The sequence below is a fragment of the Arvicola amphibius genome, chromosome 10, assembly GCF_903992535.2.
Source record: "Arvicola amphibius chromosome 10, mArvAmp1.2, whole genome shotgun sequence".
In the NCBI taxonomy this organism is placed as follows: Eukaryota; Metazoa; Chordata; class Mammalia; order Rodentia; family Cricetidae; genus Arvicola; species Arvicola amphibius.
This window is the reverse complement of record NC_052056.1, coordinates 38,103,122-38,126,710: the sequence shown is the minus strand read 5'-3', so window position 1 is coordinate 38,126,710 and position 23,589 is coordinate 38,103,122. Positions and strand designations below refer to the sequence as shown.

The following is a 23,589-nucleotide window of genomic DNA, read 5'->3' as shown; positions in this document are numbered from 1 at the left end:
ACAGATTACTAAATATGGGTTAAAGCAAGATGTGAGAATTAGCCAATAAGAGGCTGAAACTAATGGGCCAGGCAGTGTTTAAAAAAATACAGTTTCCATGTAGTTATTTTGGGTAAAGCTAGCCGGGTGGTGGGACGTGGCCCACCGTCCTTCTACAGGAGGATACATAAGAGTTAAGAGTGACCTCCTCATGGCTTACAAGCTAAAACCAATTTTGTTTTTACAAGTCATTTCAACACAGTAAATTATCATAATGTTCACATCACACCAGCATTTTTCACACTGACACACCCAAGAAATGTTGAATGATTCCATTGGTGTGGGCATGTTGAAAAGTGTAGCCTAAAGCCAAATTTCCTCAGCCAGTATTTTAGAATTTAAAGCATTCAATATTTGTGCTGTAAAGTGCTTGGCTTTATTTCAGAAAACTTATTACAATGCAGATTTTTCATAAAGCAAAAATATCATTCATAAAAGAATTCTGCTCATCAAAGGCTACCCTCTGCAGTCTTCCTCGTCTAAGGAACTTCAGTAGTCAACAGGTCAAACTGATCTGATGAACATGGCAGATGTATTTCTCAGAGGATTGCCTTCTACAACACTAGACACATAGACAGGTCTGCTCTTTCATGATGACTACAGAGTATTTACACTGAACAATTTTCAAATCTATTTTAAATCTGATTTATGCTACTTATTCCCACATGTTTGCCCAGGACTAACTAGACATAGAATGCTGGCTTCAAGTTACTGTAGATGACAGCTTACTAATAACATTGCAACTTAAACGTGCAAAGTCATAGAACCTTGAACAGAGAGTCTGGAATTACAAGATAGGTTTTCATGTGTTAATCCTTCACCTGATTTAACAGGGTGACTTTGGTGGCTTTCAATGCAGTGTTAGGTTTCTCTTCTCATAGATACTACCACAATTCTCCCTTCCCAGTCTCATGGCTTTGTAACTATACACCCTGGAGAACATCCCTTTTATCCTTTGAAAAGTTCAGGATGACCTCTGGTCATCCTTTTCCTTTCAGAGAACTGAAGCAACTGGGCACAGAAAGTTTCTGCAGTTTCCTCTTCAGCACCATGGAGCATGCTTTCACTTATTCCTCATTGCAGCAACAGGATAAATATAATCTAGTACTTAGTAGACTTCAGTAGCAGCAATATTACAAAACTTATACATATGTATCAGATAAATTAAACAAATACTTGTCTTTATAGGGGCGTATAACATCAGAAAAATTACTCTACATGATACAGAAAATTAACTTACCACAAATTATGCTACAAGCTAAGACTAAAACATGTAAACACAAATTCTTTAACAAAATTGGAACATCCACTACAAAGTCATCCTCAGCCAGGTATCCTTGAGAAAAAAAGTTAAGACTCTGTCAACGCTAGAAACTATTGTCATCTCCAAGGGGATTAGTTTCTCCCAGAGTCAGATATGGGTGACGATAGCCCAGGAACACAGATATGAGTTACCTCAAATTCCATATTCCAACATGGTAACAATTTCATAACCTTTTAGTGTAACAGAACAAAGTAAACAATATTAAAAACACTTTTCAAATACACTGGTGGAAACATCATGTAGGCAGGTTACAGAAAAGGGGGAACCTCAACTATAAGCCTTCGATGCTCTTTTGACTATATTGATAGGTTTCTGCTGGGTAGAAACCTAAGGATCTATTTGTACATTCTGAAGGATTTACTTACAACCACAAAGATGTTAGGTCACATACAGAGGTGGGTAATAAACTGCTATTAAATTGGCTAAAGATGGCCTGTGATAATTTGTCTGTGAGCTGGCAAAATTACAGGCTTTGTAGTCCACTAAACAAAGCCAAGAGCAAAGACAATGGAAAATATTTTAAAAGTTTGCTTAGAGACACTAGATGGCAGTCTAAAAATATCACATTTCATCTTCTGAATCTTCTTGCTGTTCAGGATTTTTCAGAAGTTGAGTTTCTGAGGTGGAGAGCTTGCTAAGTCTCCACTTCACCAACCTGAGGAAAAAGAAAACCATCTCTGCTTAGGTGAAATCTAAAAATCAATGTAAATCTACAGTAAACAAAACTCCAGATTATTTGTATAACTGGGATACAACCCTAGAAAGAAAATAATTTCTATTTAGCTTTGAGTTTTTGAAAAGCTATGTGAACTAAAGTAAGATATAAGTAAGCAGATAAAACATGGGCTTTTAAATTGATCACATCAGAACATAACTTTGATTATTTCTAAAACAAACCAGAGAATCTATAATCTGTGGCAAGCCCAGATGAATCTGATATCAGTGAAGTTTCTACATTAAGACCAGAACAACATGTATATTACAAGAAGATGGTTTTTTCTCCAAATAATGTACATGGAGCCATTGCCTTCCATATAGCTGTTAGGCCAAGTTAACTAAACCCCATGTAAAGTTTGAGCTGGATTTCAGCTCTTCCTTGTAACTTCAAAAAAGTGCTTGTGTAAGCAGGGAGCTGGCCATTCAACTAACTACAGGTGACATCCATACACACAATAAATTAAGAAGTTCAGAGAGTTGACAAGCTCCTTTACAGTAGATGGCCAACCCTAGAATCCATGGGCACATGAACCAACAATTAGAGTCAGTGGGTGTTTTCTCTAAACAAGAGGACATGGAGTTGGGAGAGAGTGTATCTGAAGAGGTTCTGAAAGAATTGGGTGGAGAAAATGGGAATAGCTATGATCAAAATGCATTATATACACATGCAAAATTCTCAAAGAATAAACTGTTTTTTAAAGTACACAGAAGTACCCTCCAACCTATGCCTGTTTTAGTACAAACTCAGATGGAGGCCTAGAGGAAGTAATGTTTACAGTTACCAACTATAGAAGGTCTAAAGCTTCTTAGTGGCCAAAGCGAGCAAGCGCTCTACTTCTGTAATGTGAGAAGTATTTATGTGAACCATGCAGTTTTTCCTATATATGATTGCCATAAGGTCATTGTATACTGTGGCCACACAAGTAGAACAAAATTTCCATAAATTATGAGATGTATGCAAGTGAACCTGGTAAGTGGAATTACCAAAATCGTTCTCACTTTATGAGAAACTTCTCTAACCACCTGCATGTTGATTTTAACTTTCTGCCTTCCATCTTCTGATGAAATTTAGACCTGTCCCAAACAGATTTCTACCAGAAGGACAGACAGAGAAATGAAGCTTTTGGAGATGAACATACTTTTCACTTAAACATCTAAGATGAAAGAACTCCTGTTTCTTCTCCCTCTCCGAAACAAACACTTAGTAGGCTTTTTTCTGTCAGAGAGAACTATTCTCAAATTCTCAACTATTTTCAAATCTCCTACCAGGGAGGCGCAGGTGAGTGTCTTGCAGGATGATGCCTGTGCCAAAGGCACATCACAGACAGCTAGTACAAGTCTGAATCATTTACTGTTTGGCTGGCAATTTCTGTGTTTCCAGATAGTTTTCTCCTATACTACTTTGTCTTGTGAGACAATAATAAAAGAAATTAATTCATGAAAATGATTTGAATTTTAAGATTAACTCAGTGAGTCTGATAATTATATTTGATGAATGAAAGTGATTAACTTACCAGGTTACAAGAGCATAATTAATTCCAATGATGACATAGGTCAATGCATAATGCAAACAAAAGCATACAGTGAGAAACAGAACGTTGCTATGATCAGACAGGTCCCACGCATGGTCTCTATTTTTGGGAAACAGGACAAAAGCAACCTGTGTTTCAAAGAAATGACACATAAAATAATCAGGCACATTATCAAAAACATTTATTCAGAGTACTGACAACTAGATGATTGCCATTGTCAGAGATAGCACATATAAATCGTCATATTTTTCTACCTATTTTGATAACATAGATATTATTTACCTAGTTGCCTTTGTAAACTATCTCACAAGAGTGTTAACTCTTACATGTGCCATCTTTATTAATTCCCTCACTAGTTCCAGTTCCAAGGCTCAGGGAACATCTCAGAAGAGGAGGCAGAAGGAGTCTCAGAGCCAGAGGATAGGGAGGGATGCTGTGAGATGCTGTCTTGAACTCATGAACTCATAAAAGATGGGCTTATTTGTCCAAAACCAGCCACAAAATCAAGCCGAGCAAAGTTCTGGTATAGATGGGAGAAGTGTTCTCCAGGCCCTAACATTTACCAAGGAGCTACTGAGAGTTGATAGCTATTGGAGAAGAAGCATGCTCTTTAAAGGGTGTGGCCACTGGTAGATTCCCCATGTTGCAATGGATGATTCCATGCCTGTGCATGTATGGGGAGCACTAATTTAACTCAGTATGTTTTCCAAAAAAAGATGATGTGAAGTTGGAGAGAGAAGGGCTGGAGAGGGATTCAGGAAATAAGAGGGATGAAATGAGATAATGATATGAATATATGATGAAATATATTATTATAATTCATTGTGTACATAAATGAAATTCTCATGAATGAAGAAAGTTTTTTAAATATGCAACTGGTCCATAAACAAATGGAAGAGGAACAATATCATTAGAGAAAGGTAAATCAAAATGGCAGTGGCATATTACTTGCTGCTCACTAGAAGGGCGATTGTAATACTAAATATTTGTAAAAATACAAATGTCAGTGAGAATACAGAGGAATTGGAATCCTTAAACCTATTATGATAAAAATGAAACTGTTATGATGAAAAAGACTGACAGTTTCTTAGAAAGTAAAATTTCAGATTGCCATATGACCTAGCATTCTACTACTAGAAATGCTTCCAAGTATTCAAAAAACAATGTGTGCATTAAAGTTCATAGCAGCATTTGACCATCCAAAAGTAAAAAAGAAACAAAATATTAATATATGTAATAATGTAGATAAAACTTAAAGAGTTTATGTTGAGTGAAAATGAGTAGAAACAATAGGCCATGCATTGTCCTATTCTCTTTTATATAAAATATTCATAATAGGTGGAGTAGGAAAACAAACTAGTAGTTGGCAGCTCCTAGGAGCAGAGACAAAGGAAAATAACTGCTAGTTGGGCACAGGATTTTCTTTGCAGGGATGAGAATGTTTAGTAAATCATTAGAGGAAGTAATGCATGACATTAAGAATAGAATAAATGCTGCTAAACTTTAGCCTTTAAAGTTGTGTGTTAAATAAACTTCATTCCAATAAAATGATGGACGATAGATTGGTTGAATAATTCCAGATCTCTAGAGTAAAATGAAATATAGAAATGTGGATAATATCATGGATAATTATACAAATGATATGCTAAGTTGGCCATGAATGTGTACGCACTGCATCACCTACAAGTTCCTTCCAATGACCTTTTCATAATTCATTATTACCTTTAATCTGTTGTCTTTATTTTCCAAATAATGACAATTACAGAAAAAAATGCATTTAGTCTATATTGAGTAAAGCACTACTTACATTGCTTCCTTAAATTTCAAATACTCTGAGTTAATCAGTAGAAACTAAAATTGTTTGCTTTAATCAGTTGTCCCCACATATAGACTCCCTATTGTTGGAATGAGAACTACAGCTTTTATTATCTCATATGTATGGTCAAGTGACATATGCCATGTGCTAGTATCCTCATTTATGCATGAGTTTTTACAATAATCTTTAGTCTTAAATACATAACTTTAATAAGGAGGGTTTATTATCCTTCGTAATATAAAGGAAAGTCTGTAATTCAGAAACCTCAATAATTTTGACAGTGATCAAAAACTTCTGAATGATCTGACCAGTATTCCTAAGTGCCTGACTCTGTCTTGTACTGCCTACTCTCCATCAGCATTGATTCTCTCCATGCTGGTCAATACAGAAGGATAGTGGATCAAACATCCAGGCCAGTCTAAGACATCTCAGCAGTATAAACAGTCACAGGTAGGAAGGAAGTTGGTCCCATGAAGATGTGTTACTTGTTACCCCTAAAACACATATATCCTAGTCTGTTGACCATGATACTGCCTCCTCCCCTCAGCTGATGAAGTTGTCTTAGAACTCATGTGAAATGCAAATGCTTGAAGTAGCCTCATCAACCCAAATATCTGCTTTTCTGGTGACTAGAAATCACTAGACGGCCCTATTTGAGCAACATGCTGCTTCCATTCCAGATAGTCTTTACATCTCTAAGTGCATACCAAAGTACAATTTATCAGACATCATAAAATATGCAATCATTGATTGGAATTCTGATTTCAACATAATATCGAGGTTAGAGAGTTGACATGATCAAATGGAAAGAGACTGAGGGTTGAGATCAAACAAATCCAGACCTAAGTCCTCATTCAGGTTTTTTGTTTGTTGGTCAGTAGCCTGTGTAACACAATGTAAACCCTAGAGCAGTGGTTCTCAACCTGTAGGTCATGGCCCCTTTTGGGTTAAGCAACCATTTTACAGGGGTCACCTAAGACCATCCTGTATATCAGATATTTACATTATGATTTATAACACTAGCAAAATTACAGTTGTAAAGTAGCAATGAAAATAATTTTGTGGTTGGGGGTCACCACATGAGGAACTATATTCGAGGGTGGCAGGCAGCATTGGAAAGGTTGGGAGCCACTGCCCTAGAGACAGTAAAAAATCTGAAGTAGAGATAAGAGGCTCCTTGACTTTCCCCCTTAGTCTAATGGCCAAAGTCTCAGTCTGGTATAGATTTTATTCAAAACAAAAAGATGCATTCATCTTTGCTTTCATCTTTAGTATTTAACCATTTTCCAGGCCCCACATCTATCAATGGAATTGGCAAAGGAATAAGGTGAAGATGTTTGTTTTGGTGAGTGTGCATATATGTCAAACATAGTCACCTCTTGGTCTATACCCATCCAGGATTCCTGCTTGAATTCCCATAATATCCTGTATGTGATGGCACTTTCTCCACTAACATGGATGCCTGCCTGTTAATTTATATGGAAATAATTAGCAGAGAATTGACTAGTTTCATGATTGTATGAGCCTTGCAAAATAATTTAATCTTCTTGAGTCTTCCTATTGATAAGTTAGAGATGGTAAGACTTAACTGTTACATTATCATAAACAGAATGAAATTCAATGTCCATAAAAAGCCAATAAAAGATAGGCATGGCATACACCTATAACCACAACACTAGGGATGCTGAAGCCTTGAATTCTAGGATTCTGAGTTCAAGACTAACCTAGGATACCTAGTGAGACGCTCTCTCAAAAAAATATTTTTTCAATACAGTGGCAAATATACACTTGTTTCTCAATAAATAACAGCTTCCTCCCTTGTCTACTTGACATACATTTCTGGAGCTTGCTACTGAGAAAGCTATAAGCTATCTTATTATCAAGAACTGACAATAACTAATATCATCTACTCAGTGTCTCTACATAATGGATAACCAGATGTCTGATAACAAGCACATTCTACTTCCTGCTCAACTGCTCTACCAGTGTTCCTACTGGAACCCCAGGTCACCTAAAGACATTACCTCTTAAACACCAACAGTTTCACTATAGGCAGCAAGTCATAGGAAAGTGTCTGAACTCCATAAGAAACTACGCCATCAAATAAGGAGAGAAACCGCGGGTCAAAACAAAATAGAGCCAGCTGGAGGCTTTAACTCACCTGACAGAACCATATCCCATGTAGCATGACGAGGCTCGACCTCAGGAGCGCCAGAACTACATTGTTCTTTGTGAAAAATTCTATAAAGGCAACTAGACCTGCCAAAAATATAGCGAAGCTCAACAGTTGGTGCCCAAAGGTGTCCACCAATGTCCGGCCATGTGTGTGATTGTGGAAAATAAAAGCTAATGGGGTAGAAAAAAATTTTTAATAAAAACCAAAGACAACCAAGTCATCAATTTTCAGCATTCTTCCCTCTCTAGCCAACCTATACAACTGATAGTAAGATGAAGTCCCCACAGAGTCTCAGGGCAAGGCAGTTTGCACTTTCTTCCTGTAAAAGTGGAATCATGGAAATTTAACCCTCCTTTTGCTTCTCCAATCTCTTTTCTCCTCTACCACGAAATTGTCAGCTAACTGCATTTAAAGGCATTAATATGCAGGCTGAGGAATAATAAACATGACAGGGCAGGGAGCACATGAATACACAGATGAACACATTGGAGCCAAAGCCTTGCCTTGAGGATTTCAGTGCCCTGAGATAAGTATACACACCCATAATTCACACCTTGAGAGATATGGCAGTGTTATCTTCAAATAGCATCTAACTACAGTGTTTCATTACATAAACCTATTCCAACTATTCCAATTTTACCTTGATAGTTTTCATTAAGATAAAAGAAAAGAATGTTCATTAAAGACATAAGAACCAGGCTATTAGTTATGGTGATTCTTTTTTGTCTTTTTTGGCCCTTGTCCTTAAAACACAACAGATAAGAAATACTTTCTTATTTCTTATTTCTATGGAAGGAAAGGAACAGTTGCCTCCCAACCACTGGGAGCTTTCAGAGCTACATAATTAATCTACTTTTTCATGTGCATAATAAATGAAGAAAAAACATTAAAGACCTTTAAAGACCTTTTCCTCACCCACCTCAGCAATCTTAGGGAAAACAAATGAAGAAAACATATGATTTATTTTTAATTAACTTCTCAAACTTAGGTCTTCCACTACTAATGTGCTGGAAATCTGCAGACTCAACTTCACACACACTGACAAAGTTTTACTGTGTCAGGAATTTAAAAGCTAGGTGGCAGGTGGCAGAATCTATTTTGCTGCTAACATCTAGCTATCCCAGTTGAGGATTCATGCTTCCATTACTCTCTGGGTTTAATTTTCTTTGTTAAAAGTATAAAGAAGATAGCTTCTAAGAAAACAAAGAAAGAAAGTGATTCTTCAGGATAGATGTGAAACATGAACAAATCACAAATGGTTGTGCCTGCTCAATCTTGCAGAATGAGTTTGTAGAGACGAAAAATTCTTTGATGTGAGATTCCTCTCTATATGCTGTGAATACCATTGGTTAATAAAAAAAAACTGTCTTAGGCCTGTGATAAGGTAGAGTTGATCTAGGTGGCGAAAACTAAACTGAATTCTGAAAGAAAGGAGGTGGAGTCAGAGAGAAGCCGTGTGGCCCTGATGGAACCGGACAGAACTTTACCTGGTAAGCCTCAGTCTCATGGTGATACACAGATTACTAGAAGTGGGTTAAAGTAAGATGTAAGAGTTAGCCAATAAGAAGTTAGAGCTAATGGGCCAAACAGTGATTTAATTAATACAGTTTCTGTGTGGGTATTTCAGGTCTGAGCTGCCGGGTGGCTAGGAAACAAACAAGTGGCCTCTCATACAACAATCCTTGGCATCTTATAGAGCATAACCAAGTATCTCAGTATGGCCCAGATACTTTGTCCTGCCAATCAGGACTGTACTAAAAAAGCAAAGATGTTTTATTATACAGGGCTATCCAGATGTTTACGATGTGGGATCCCTTCTGCATGCTGTGAATATGTTTTATTGCCATTGGTTAATAAAGAAGCTTAACAGAGTAAAGCTAGGTGGGAAAACTAAACTGAATGCTGGGAGAAAGAAGGCAGAGTAAGGATAAGCCACGTAGCTGCCCACTGGAGCCCACCAGAATCCCCTGCTGGTAAGCTACAATCACATGGCAATACACAGATTAATAGAAATTGGTTAATTTAAGATATAAGAGTTAGCCAGAAATACTCTTAAGCTATTAACCAAACAAAATTGCCATTAATACAGATTTCTGTGTGATTATTTTGGGTCTGAGCAGCCAGGAATGAACAAACAGGCAGCCTATGTCAACATTTACTATAAGAGACAAATACAGGAGAGAGAGAGGGGGAAGAAGAAGAAAGAGGAGGAGGAGGAAGAGGAGGAGGAGGAGGGAGGGAGGGAGGGAGGGAGGGAGGGAGGGAAGGAGGGAGGGAGGGAGGGAGATGAAAACACTACTCCATACTTACCATCCACAAAGCAGGCATTTGCTAACATTAGCTTGACCAAAGAGACTGGAAGTGAACGAACGGTGAAACATAAGATCTTGGTCCCACCTAGCAATGCAAAGAAGACATACATGGCCAGATGATGCCAGTGCAGGATTAGAACCAACTGGGATTCTTTATCCGAGAGCTGATTTCGCTTTCCAAGCACAAGGTACAGACCAATTATTCCTGTAGAAAATCACACCACAGTTTTAGCAACACTCTACTTGATTTTACCTAGCACACACATGCAAGAAGATATGAGCATTGCTTATTTCAATCTCCTATGTCCTCTTATAACATTGCTTTCTCTTAAGAGAAAGACAGAGAGAGAGAGAGAGAGAGAGAGAGAGAGAGAGAGAGAGAGAGTAGTAGTAGTAGTAGTAGTAGTAGTAGTAGTGGGGTGTAGTGCTACATGCCTTTAATCCAAGCACTAGAGAGGAATATAAAACAGGAGGAGACAGGTCTCTGCTCAGCCTCATTCTGAGGATTTGGGGAGGCAGTATTACCATTTCTGTCTGAGGTAATAGCCAGTGGCTGGTTGCTTTGCTTTTCTGATCTTAAGACTGAACCCCAGTCTCTGCCTCTGGGTTTTTATTATTCATGCTACACGGGGCAGTTCCCTCACAGCTCTGTGGTGACACTTTAGACTTTATTAGAGTTCCAAGTGCTGGTTGAGAAAACCGATTTTAGTCCCACCAATGCTGTTGATTTTGGTTCAAGTGTCTATTCCAACTTAACGTCCAAGGTTTATGAGACTGTGTTATAGAGGCTAACTGTTCATTTCCTAACTACCTGACCTTTGGATTGCCACTAGATAAAGGACTGGCCTTGGTTTCAAAACGAAATTTCTTAAGTTCAAAACAAAAATTCTTAAGATCCAGCTTCTTCCAGCAAAGGATAAGCAAAAAGCCCCAATCAATGTAGAATGTGGTATTGTCACTTATACAACTACTTGAATTTTCAGAGACGTCGGCTCACTTACTAACAAATATAAGTTTGCAGATAAGTTCTCTTTGGAAACAATTAGTGTGATTCATATCCAAAACCTCTTTCCATGAAGAAAGCACAAAAAAACCCAAAGAGTATTATCTTTTATAAAAGGCTACAATGAAACTAAAAGTAGACCATTTTTATAGGATTTTCTAAAACAATGGAAAGGTTTCATAAATTATTGGACTAACTGCTCTTTTTAATTCAGGACATGAGAGGAAAAGGAAGAGATTACGAAGCAGGCTTTCCTTGGCCATGGCCCCTCTCCATAACCTTTCAGCAATGTTGATTATTTTGCATCATTTGAAATGATTTCTAATAGCATGTATTCTTGCAGAGATCAGAAAAAAATGATAAATAATAATTGCAGAGTATCTAATCAATTCCACAAAAGAAATTCACCACGATTGAGTAGGTAAATTAAATACTACAATTAATTTATTAAGAAGTGGGCCTTTGTATAAGCCTGAAATACCACATTGCTAACAAATTATATCATAGAATGTTGGGACCAATTGAGTACTGACCTTCAGCTGTTCTTCCCTGTCTAGAGCCTTCTAATTGAAGTTACTAGAAGCTGTGCCTAGCCTAGAGGATCAGAGGATGGGATTTTCATCTGTTGGTCATTGACTGCAGGGTATTTAAGCCTCCATGGTGCTTTTAAAGAAGGGCTTTTGGTACCAGTGTTGGAAGATCTGTGTTTCTGTCTGTCTCTGCGTGTGTATTCTCAACCTCCAGCCCCTTGCCAAAAGCTCTGTGAACTGGTTTCTAGCACTTAGAGCGCAGACGGGGGCCGCGGTGCGCGGCAATAGAGAAATTGTAATAGAACATTTAATAAGTATTTTTGAATAAGATATTCCACTCTGGAATTTCTTGATTTTGTAAAAAAAAAAAAAAAAAAAAAGGAGGGAGGGAGGGAGGGAGGGAGGGAGGGAGGGAGGGAGGGAGGGAGGAAGGAGGAAAGAAAGAAAGAAAGAAAGAAAGATTTTCTTAGAAAATACAACACAGTAAGTCAATTCACCTATTAATGCCACACCAGTAATCACAATTCCTTCCACAATTTCTGCTCGAAAGAAGAATTTCTTGGTAATAAGGGAGGAAGACCTCTTTTGCTGTCGACAAACATGCTCCAGAATGTGCTTTATACTCCACCAAAGACCTATGACAAAGAAAAGTGTTCCGGGAAAGACATGACCTGGAAAATCCCCCATGACCTACAAAGAAAAGAATATGAAGATGATATATATTTCATTTCTGGAACATCATCAAATTATTTCTCACTGTCAAACAGCAGACTAGCTTATGATAGTTATTAGCACATAGTAGATCATATTATAGTATCAACTATGCCAGTAACATCAAAATTCACTTTGACACTAGACAGTGCACATTACAGGAGGTGTTTCCAATGCCACCTCTAGTCCAGCTTTCACAGCATATGCATGAACAAGGGATTGATATTCCATTTTCAATTGAGGTATGAGTTTACAGGAACTAAATGACTTCCCCAGATCTCACAACTACTAAGCAAACTTTTGTTGTTTTTTAGCAGAACGCTCAAGATAGTTTCTTAGAAAGACAGTATGTACTTTATCAACCTCTTGTTCTTTAAGTATAAATGATATGAAACCTTGACCTGATCATTTAGAATTTGAAATGATGTGAAGTTGCCTATGAATTTTTTCCACATATGTGGTTTCAGAGAACCAAGGATCAAGTGTGAGAGAGACTGTTAACACTCATCCAACATTTGCGTGTTCTTCCATATGCCTTCTCAGCCACCATCAAAGACAATGGCATATCTTAGAATAAGCCTAACCAAGGCGGTGAAGGACGGCTGAAAAAAAAAACTTTAAACCTCTGAAGAAAGAGGCTGAGGAACACACTAGAAGATAGAAAGAATCACCATGCTCAAGGATTGGTAGAAGTAATATTGTGGAAAAGGCCAATGTGCAAAAAACAATTTATAGATTCAACTACAAATCACAATCACCATGACATTCTCCACAGAATTAGAAAAAAAAACCTTAAAATTCACACAGAACCACAAAATACTCTAGAGAGTCAAACCAATCTTAAACAGGAATAACAGCACTCTAGGGACTACTGTACTGGATTTCAAGTTATATTACAGTTATTGTAGGAAAAACAAGGTATTTGGCCAAGAAAAGACATAAATCAATGTAACAAAATAGAAGACATGAATACATGTATGTATAACAATTAGATGTTTAACAAAAATGCCAAAAACAAACACTGGAAAAAAGATAACATCAAATGGTTCTGGAAAAACAGCATATAATGAAATTAAAACTGAATCTATCACCGTGCACAGTAATTAACTCCAAATTGATCAAAGACCTCAATATGAAACTTGCGAAGCTAAAACTGCTAGAAGAATGCACTACAAGATAAGAGTGTAGGGAAAAAAACTTCCTGAATAGGTCTCTATTTGCCCAAGAATTATAGTCAGCAATTGGCAAATGGGACTTCATAAAACTAAAAAGCTTCTGTACAGCAAAGAAAACTATCAACCAAATGAAAAGGAAGCCCACATAATAGGAGAGAATCTTTGCCAGCCATACATCTGACAGGAGATTCATATCCAGAATATACTAACAAATCCCCCAAAAGTTAAGAAAACAAATGAACATAGAGTTTTCAAAAGAAGAAGTAAGTATCCAAAATAGTCTTTGAAAGTGTCCAACATTCTCTGAAATTAAGAAAGTGCAAAAGTCCCAAGGCAGTGACCTCCACAGAAACAGGCCTGAGCCAGCGACCTCAGCTGGAACAGGCTCAAGGCAGCGAGCTCCACAGGAGCAGGTACAAGGGAGCAACCTCCTAGGAAGCAATCCCTAGCCAGAGACCTCTGTGGGACCTCTGAGGGAGCAGGCCTGAGCTAGAGACATCGATGGGACTGGGCCCAAACCAGAGACCTCCATGGCAGGAGGCCCAAGACAGGGACATCTGTGGGACTAGGCCTGAGCCAGTGACCTCAGCCAGAGCAGGCCAAAGGCAGCCACCTCAGCAGGAGCAGCCCCAGGCATGCAAGCTCCATGGGAGCAGGGCTGAACAACCCCTAGGATTGCAGAGTGACCCCTGGGAGCACTGAGTGAGTGACCTTCGGGGTGACTGAGAACATGGCTGAGACTGCAGCACAAGGAGCAATCATCTGAGCCTTGGATCCTCTGGCACCCGGAAGACTGATCACCAGAGACACAGCCGCAACTCCACCAATCAGAGGAAAAGTTGGTTAGACAAGGTAAGAACACACTCAACACCACAAAGAGCAACATGACACCAACAAAAACAAGTGGCCTACAACAGCAAGACATGAATGCCCAAATATGGATAAAGCAGAAGAAAATGATCTAAAGAATGACCTCAGGAGAATGTTTGAGGCCATTGAAGAGGAAATGAAAAATTCCCTCAAAGAAATGGAGAAAAAGACAAACAAAAAATTGGAAGAAATCAACAAATCCCTTAAAGAAAACCAAGAAAAAGCAACCAAACAGATGAAGAAAACTATTCAAGACTTGAAAACCAAAATAGATATAATAAAGAAAACAAAAACTGAGGTAAATTATGAGAAAACAATCAGGAACCACAAATGTATAAACAAGCAAGCATAAACAGCATAAAAAGAATACAAGAGATGGAAGAGAGAATCTCAAGTGCTGAAGATACAATAGAGGAAATAGACTCATTGGTCAAAGAAAACAGTAAATCTAATAAGCGTAACACAAAATATCCAGGACATATGGGACACCATGAAAAGACCAAACCTAAGAATAATAGGGATAGGCCTGGAGGGATGGCTCAGCCGTTAAAGGCTAGGCTCACAACCAAATATATAAGAGTTTGGTTCCCAGCATCCATAGCTGTCCCTCCAGGTATGTAAAAATAATAATAATAATTAAAAAATAAAAATAAAAAAAGAATAATAGGGATAGAAGGAAGAAGGAGAAGTCCACTCAAAAGCACAGAAAATGTATTCAACAAAATCATAGAAGAAAACTTTCCCAACCAAAAGAAAGATATACACATATATCTGTAAGAAACTTACAGAACACCAAATAGACTGAACCAAAAAAGATCCCCTCATCATATAATAATCAAAATGCTAAACATACGGAATAAAGAGAAAATATAAAGAACTGCAAAAGAAAAAGGCCAAGTTACATATAAAGGCAGACCTATCAAAATTATACCTGACTTCTCAATGGAAACAATGAAAGACCAAAGGTCCTGGTTAAGTGTTATGCAGACATTAAGAGACCATGGATGCCAGACCAGAATACTATACCCAGCAAAACTGTCAATCACCATAGATGGACAAAACAAGATATTCCATGACAGAACCAGATTTAACCAATACCTAGCCAAAAACAGAGCCCTATACAAAGTACTAGAAGAAAAGTTCCAAGCCAAGGAAGTTAGGTACATCCACAAAAGCACAGACAATAGCTGATCTCACAGCAGCAAATCCCAAAGAAGGGAAAAACACACATAATAATATAACCACCAATGAAAACTAAAATGACAAGCACTAGCAATCACTGGTCATTAATATCCCTTAATATAAATGGACTCAACTCACCTATGAAAAGACACAGGCTAACAGATTGGATAAAAAGACAGAATCCATCCTTCTGCTGCATACAAGAAACACACCTCAACTTCAAACCTCAGAGTAAAAAGTTGAGGAAAATTTTTCCAATCAAATGGACCTAAGAAACAAGCTGGTATAGCTATCCTAATATCTAACAAAATAGACTTCAAAGTAAAATGAATCAAAAGAGACAAAGAAGGACATTTCATATTAGTCACAGGAAAAACCTATCAAGATGAAATCTTAATATTGAACAACTAAGCCCCAAATACAAGGGCACCCTCATATGTAAAAGAAATACCACTAAAGCTTAAATCACGCATTAAACTTCACACATTAATAGTGGGAGACTTCAACACCCCACTTTCACTACTGGCCAGGTCTATCAGAAAATCAACAGAGAAATAAGGGAACTAACAGATGTTACAAATCAAATGGTCTTGACAGACATCTATAGAGCATGCCATCCAAACTAAAATAATATACCTTCCACTCAGAACCTCATGGAACCTTCTCAAAAACTGATCACATAATAGGTAACAAAGCAAACCTCCATAGATACAAAAAAATAGAATAACCCCATGTATCATATCAGATTACCATGGCTTAATATTAGAATTTGACAGAAACACAAATTTCAGAAAGCCCACAAACTTATGGAAATTAAACAATGATCACTTGAATCATCAATGGGTAAGGGAAGAAAAAAAGGAAGAAATCAAAGACTTCCTAAAATTCAATGAAAATGACCACACAACATACCCAAATTTATGGGACACAAAATGAAAGCAGTGTTAAGAGGAAAATTCATACCACTAAATGTCTACAGAAAGAAGTTGGAAAAATCCCACACTGGTGAGTTAACAGAATAGCTGAAAACTCTAGAACAAAAAGAAATAAGCTCATCCAGCAGAACTAGACAGCAGGAAATAATCAAATTTAGAGATGAAAACATCCTGGTGTTGGCATAAAAACATACAGGAGAAAAAATGGTACCGAATCAAAGGCACAGTTATCAATCCACACACCTACAAATACCTAATTTTTGACAAAGAAGCAAAAAATAAAAAATGGAAAAAAAGAAAGCATATTCAACAGATGGTGCTGCATCACTGGATATCAACATGTAGAGGAATGAAAATAGATCCATATCTATTGCCATGCACAACACTCAAGTCCAGATGGATCAAAGAACTCAACATAAAACCAACCACACTGAATCTCACAGATGTGAAAATGTGAAGACCATACACTTGAACACCTTGGCACACGAGACTACTTCCTAAAATAACCCCAGTAGTACAGACACTGAGAGAAACAATTAATAAATGGGCCCTCCTGAAACTGAGAAGCTTCTGTAAAGAAAGGACATGCTTAACAAGACAAAATGGCAGCCTACAGAATGGGAAAAGATCTTTAACAACCCCCACAATGGACAGAAGACTGATCTCTAAAATATACAAAGAACTCAAGAAATTGGTCATCAAAAGAACAAATAATCCAATAAAAAAAATGGGGTACAGACCTAAACAGAGACCTCTCAAAAGAGGAATCTAAAATGGCTGAAAGACACTTAAAGAAATGCTCAACATCCTTAGTTATCAGAGAAATGCAAATCAAAACAACTCTGAGATTGCATCCTTTAACACCTGTAAAAATGGCCAAGATCGAAAGCACTGATGACAACTTATGCTGAAGAGGATGTGGGGTAAAGGAAACACTCCTGCATTGCTGTTGGGGGCGCAAACTGGTACAGCCACTTTGGATTTCAGTATGGAAATTTCTAAGAAAATTAGAAAACAACCTTCCTCAAGACACAGCAATACCACTTTTGTGCATATACCCAAAGGATGCTCAATCATACCACAAGGACACGTGCTCAACTATGTTCATAGCAGCGTTGTTTGTAATAGCCAGAACCTGGAAACAACCTAAATGCCCCTCAACCAAAGAATGGATAAGGAAAATGTGGTACTTTTACACAATGGAGTACTACACAGCAGAAAAAATAATGACATCTTGAAATTTGTGGGCAAATTGATGAATTTAGAAAACATATTAAGTGAGGTAACCCAGACCCAGAAAAATAAATATCATATGTACTCACTCATAAGTGGCTTTTAGACATAAAGCCAAGAAAAAGCAGCCTACAATTCACAATTTAATCCCAGAGAACCTAGACAACAATGAGGACCCTAAGAGAGACATACATAGACCTAATGTACATGGGAAGTAGAAAAAGACAAGGTCCCTGAGTAAATTGGGAGCATGGGACCATGAGAGAAGGTAGGAGTGGGGGGGAGAGAAAGGGAGGACAGCAGAAAAAGATATATAGCTCAATAAAAACAATTTTAAAAAAAGAAAGTGCAAATGAAAACTGCATTTCATCTCAGCCCTGTCAGAATGAATAAGATCAAGAAAACAACTAAGCACAAATGCTGGAAGGGATGTGGGAAAGGAGAACCTATATTCACTGTTGGTGGAATTACAAACCGCCACAGCTGCTCTGGAAATCCATGTACATAATTCTCAAAAGGCTGAAATTAAATCTACCATATGATCCAGCTATACCACTTCTTGACATGTGTCCAAAAAACTCAACATCCTGCTCTACAGATACTTGTTTAACTTTGTTTGTTGGGCCTCTATTCACAATAGTCAAGGAGTGGAAACAACCTAAGAATCATTCAACTGATACCTGGACAATGAAATTGCTATATACACACAATGGAATAGTGTTAAACTATATAAATGATATAATGTAAGTTGGGCAGTAGTGGTGCACACCTTTAATGCACTTAGGAGGCAGTGGCAGGCAAACTCTGAGTTCGAGACCAGTCTGGTCTACAGAGCGAGTTCCAGAACAGGTTCCAAAGCTACATAGAGAAACCCTCTCTAAAAACAAAACAAAACAAAATATATAATTATATTTGCACATAAGTGGGACCTTGAAGATATTATAGTGATTGAGGTAACCCAAACCCAGAATTGCAAATGCCATGTGTTCTTTTTTTATTTGTGGATCCTAGCTGTGAATCTTGTTACGTGAGTATAACCAACAGGAGTAATCACAGAAGCATGGTAATTCAGAAGAAACCATGGAGGGGGGGGGGTAATAAGGGACTCTGAACAGAGGGTATCAGAACAGAGATGCTATGAAGAGGGAAGAGAATGGAAAAAGGGGAAGAATTTTTCTGGTGATGGAGGAGGAAGAACAATGCTGAAGAAGGAGAGAGGATAAGGAACACTAAGGATGACTGGAAAATCCAGAGTGGACATATTACCTTCTATTGGTTTTAAGAAATGTATTTTCATATATGTCTGTACACATGCCTAAATAAATTAAATGAAGTTATGCCACTTGGGGTAATAATGCACCCCTAGAAGCCAGAAGCCATAGACTATCTAACATGATCTCTAGTACCAGGCATGGGAACCCCCCCATTGACTTGTTGGTCAGGAGAGTCCGAGAGACCCCCAGAACAACATAGGCTACTGTGAGTGCCCTCGATTGCCTTCAAGAACTTGAAGGGACCCCTATTGCTGAAGACACCACACACTTCAGACACAGGTCCTAGAGGAATAGAACTGTAACTGATCTGGAAGCCTCTTCACCAAAGATTAGTTCTCATAGGATTTAACAGTGCCATGTAGGCTGCCAAGGGAGAAATGCACTCAATAATCCTCCCCACCTGTAAAATCTACAAACTGAAACAATGACAAGCATGGCAAGATATCCCCAAAGGTACAGTAGAGGCATGTATATCTTAAGGTAGTCAAAAGCCATCTAATTGGCCTTAATACCCACAAAATAGGAATAGATTTATGTATGGTACTGTGAACCCAGGCAGCCACCAGTAGCTAGTGAGGCCACAGACTCCAAAAGAGCACCTACTGCTTCTTTACTAAACCATTGTAATTCTCAACTGAATTCTAAACTGCTGTCCTTCTAGCAACAGGTAAGTGCGGCTCTCACCTCACCCATGAAGCTTCTTTTTGCAGCAGATGGGATAATAACAGGAATCGACAACTGACTGAAGCGCAGAGAACTACCCACAGGGTACCACCCATCACCAATACATCTAGAACACAACCCCAACACCTCAGGCTCCTGGAGCATTTGGGAAAACTGTAAGAGCTGAAATGTCCTAGGAGCTAGAGGATCAGAAGGCCTGTCTTTAGATAATGTCTTCTGTGTATGACCCAGAAGGTATACCCAGGAAATCTTAGCGATGTGGTCACCTAAACTAGACCAGCACAGTGACAACACCTGCTGACTTGCCAAGACAGATGAAGGAAATCTCACAATCCCACCCCTAGATGAAGAGCTTCAGGAAATAAATGGCTGCCAAGAGAGGAAGAATCCGTCTTCTCCAAGGAGGAGGCCCCTGATAGGTTTTCCAATGCCAAAGGGACAGCGGGGTCACAGAGGTCTTTGTGCTCACAGACAGGCACTAGGGAAACCTGGAGTGTTAAGTACATGTGATTGTTCTTTCAAGGGAAGTAGTGCAAAATCTGCCTTCCACCCAGAAGGCTAGAGTTGGTATGTCTTCTAGCCTGCTGACCCTTCGGCAACCAGTGTGGCTGGAGTCTTTCTGACATCTGACGCTCCTCTAGATCCTTCCTGTAAACTTAGTTTTTTTTCTGTCAATCTATAGAATCTACCTTTATGGATAGTGTTGTATGTACTTTACAAAGACCTTTAATGTAGTGTTTAGCTCACAAATACAAAAAGATTTACTGTGTCTTGTTGTACATGCAGGATTGAGTGAATCATCAAAGACTAGTTTTCACCAGATTGTTCTGTGTTTAAATATGTCTAAATTGAGCCAACTGGGGTCAGACTCCCAAAGTTTGCACCAACACTGGCTACTGAGTCATCTTTTGCTGAGTCACCTTCTTGCCTCCCTCTGTTCAGCACTCTGCTGCCTGTGAAGGTCACAGAGACCCCTGGACCAGTGCTCAGACCTAAAAACATACACAAATGAGTGACACTAAATGTCAATCAAAAGGTTGAATTTATATATACATATATATATTAATATATATGTAATAATAATAATTAAAGACATGGTATTGAATTTTGGAGGCAGTGGGGCAGACATAGGAAGAGCTAGAGAAGAGGAAGGGAGAGAAACGATGCAAATATAATACTTATAAAATTCTCAAACAAAAAAGTTAATGTTTAGCATTAATATATACATGTATATACATACACACACATTTCCATATGCATCAAGACCACAATCCTCAGAGATTCTGCTTTAATTAATATAAACAGATAGAGACATGAGCACTGCCAAATCCTTCCAAGGAATCTTTTAAGGAGCTGTTTAGAATAATACTCACATACTAGGGTCCTCTCTTCCTCAGTAATGAAGCTAAGGATAAGCAGGCATGATACACATTCTTGCACCATAGCAGGGTCCCCTAACATCACAGATTTCTTCTGCTTCAGACACCCCAAAGCTCTCCAGGGGTTTGCCTCATTCGTCCTCAGACAGAGAATGAGATGGTTGATGTGTCTAAGGTACACTGGAGAGCTGAGAGACACCGAGGGTGATCTACTCTGCTGTGCCTAATTGAGGTAGGGGGTAGCGTGTTTCCCCTGGTGTGAAAAGGGGGAGAAGGTAGCATTGTGAACAGAGTTATAATTCTGGAGTCCATAAATCAGAGGACTGGTAAGAAACTGGAAAGTCTGGAACTGCCACTGAAGAGTTCTGGAGTATTGTGTAATTTACTACTGATAAAAGTTTAATTCTTGGAACAGAGGTTCTCAGTCTGGGGAAACCATATTTTGAGTCATGCACAAAACATCCGTAAATCAATAAAAGGATCTATGATATCAAATTTTTCCCCACAGACTAGTAAATCAGGATTTCTAGGTGTGGAACCTAGGACTGACTTTTTTTCTCTTCCTTCCTTTCTTCCTTCCTTTCTTCTTTCTCATCCATCCATCTTTCTTTCTTTCTTCCTTTCTTTTCCCAATCCAAGTTTTCCAGTTCTAATACTCTTTTGTCTTTTTCCTTGGACAGTTTCATGTAATCCAGGCTTTCTCAAACTTGCTATGTAGCCAATACTGACCTTGAACCCCTGATCCTCCTACCTCCACCTCCCAATAGCTTAGATTATAGGCATGCATCACCAACACTTATACTACACTTCTTTTCTAAGTTTACTTAGTTTTACCAACTGCATCATTAAATGAAGGAAAATAAGATTAGTAGTAGTTCCTTGGGCAGCTGAGGAGAGGGAACCAGAAATGGCCAGATCCTATAGCCATACTGATGAATATTTTGCATATCACCATAGAACCTTCATCTGGTGATGGATGGAGATGGAGGCAGAGCCACACATTGGAGAACCGGACTGAGCTCCTAAGGTCCAAATGAGAAGCAAAAGGAGGGAGATCATGAGCAAGGAAGTCAGGACCACGAGGGGTGCACCCACCCACTGAGATGATGGAGCTGATCTAATCGAAGCTCACCAAGGCCAGCTGGACTGGGACTGAAAAAGCACGGGATAAAACCAGACTCCCTGAACATGGTGGACATTGAGGGCTGCTGAGAAGCCAAGGACAATGCACTGGATTTAGATCCTACTACATATTCTGGCTTTGGGGAGGCCTAGCCTGTTTGGATGCTCCTTCCTAGACCTGGACAGAGGGGGGAGGACCTTGAACTTCCCACAGGGCAAGGAACCCTTACTGCTCTTTGGACAGGAGAGGGAGGAAAAATAGAGGTGGGGAGGGGAAGGTAAATGGGAGGCGGGGAGGAGGCAGAAATTTTAAAAATAAAATAAAAGATTAGTAGATAACAACTATCTTGGTTTGCTTTCTATTTCTGTGATAAACACCACAACCCAAAGCAAGGTGAGGAGAAAAGCATTTATTTAGCTCATACATCCTGATCATAGTCTGTTATTGAGGAAGTCTGGGTAGGAACTCAAGATAGGCACCAAAGCAGAGCCCGGGAAGGAACACTGCTTCCTGGCTTGCTTCTCAAAGCTTGCTCAGATCACTTTTTATATAACCCAGGAATACTTGTCCAGGAGTGGTACCATTCCAGGTGGGCTGGGCCCTCCCACATCAATCATTAATTAAGAAAATGTCACACAGAACAGTCTGAGGGAGGCCATTTTCCATTTGAGGTTCCCTCTTCCCACATGACTTTAGCTTGTGTCAACTTGACAGAAAACTAACCAGCACACAACAAAGCTCTTATTGCCATTAGGCCTTACATGTAGTAATTAATTTAATCCTTATAATTATTGTCCTTACCTTAAAGATAATGATGCAGGCCTGCGTATTATAGTGATTACCACACATCTCACAACTGTGTTGTGACAAAACTAAGTGACAATCTAAGTGTGTGTCCAAAATGAATGAAGGACAGAAATCTGTATTTATTGAGCACCTACCATTCAACTCCATGAAGTTACAATTTCCTCTCCATTTTTACATTTGCCATGAGAAATTCAGATAGGCTAAGCAACCTGCTCGGGTCAAATAACTTACAGCCAACAAGGCAAAGACATGTCTGTCCCTAGATCTTCATCATCTCTCCCTTCATTTTCACCCATGCTTCAAAACTGAATCGTAATAATTATAGTGAATGTGTATTGAATAACACCTCTATAGCAGATACATCACTGAGATGATTCTATAAAATATCTAAAAAAATTAAATAGGAGGTTCGCATCATAAAAACAAAACATCTAGTTGTTGAGATAGCAAGGACCTATGCACTCTAAGGCTGGAGATCCATAGAACAGTTCATAAGACATTCTCAGATGACTGAGAAGTAGAGCACAGTTGGAGACACTGTTAGACCCAGCCTGCAGGTTGTTTTTTAGGGCGCTATTTGTTTGTGGAGGCACAATTGTTTCCTCTTTTGCTGGAGTGTGTGGGGGCAGGTCTCATTGTTGTTCTATGCATAGTTATGCAAGGAGAGTCTTTATCAGGCCTCATATGACCCAAGTATAAAACCGCAAAAGGGCGGCTCAGGCTGGAGGCTCCAAAAGACATTTCCTAAAGCATGTCTTTCTTCCTGA

General features: G+C 38.7%; 1 protein-coding gene across 1 annotated transcript; it reads right to left on the bottom strand.

The window, feature by feature from the left end:
* Window positions 1–1,924: 1,924 nt before the first annotated feature.
* On the bottom strand, window positions 1,925–23,118 carry LOC121677318 (transmembrane protein 45A-like). The gene is made up of 10 exons (XM_042055805.1): window positions 23,054–23,118; window positions 20,887–21,080; window positions 20,372–20,505; window positions 19,844–20,001; window positions 19,514–19,619; window positions 11,947–12,139; window positions 9,915–10,121; window positions 7,590–7,774; window positions 3,595–3,740; window positions 1,925–2,018 (listed from the first exon to the last, which is right to left on the bottom strand). The coding sequence occupies exons 1-10, from the start codon at window positions 23,116–23,118 to the stop codon at window positions 1,925–1,927; spliced, it is 1,482 nt and encodes a 493-aa protein (XP_041911739.1).
* Window positions 23,119–23,589: the final 471 nt, after the last annotated feature.

What these genes read in the sequence shown, in the direction of transcription:
- LOC121677318 (XM_042055805.1), bottom strand. Translation starts at nt 23,118, where the DNA reads ATGGGTGAAAATGAAGGGAGAGATGATGAAGATCTAGGGACAGACATG. An exon ending in ATGTCTTTGCCTTGTTGGCT is followed by an intron (nt 21,081 to 23,053) that starts GTAAGTTATTTG and finishes GGTGTCTCTCAG; the next exon opens with CTCTCCAGTGTACCTTAGAC. An exon ending in ATGGGATATGGTTCTGTCAG is followed by an intron (nt 3,741 to 7,589) that starts GTGAGTTAAAGC and finishes TTTGAAACACAG; the next exon opens with GTTGCTTTTGTCCTGTTTCC.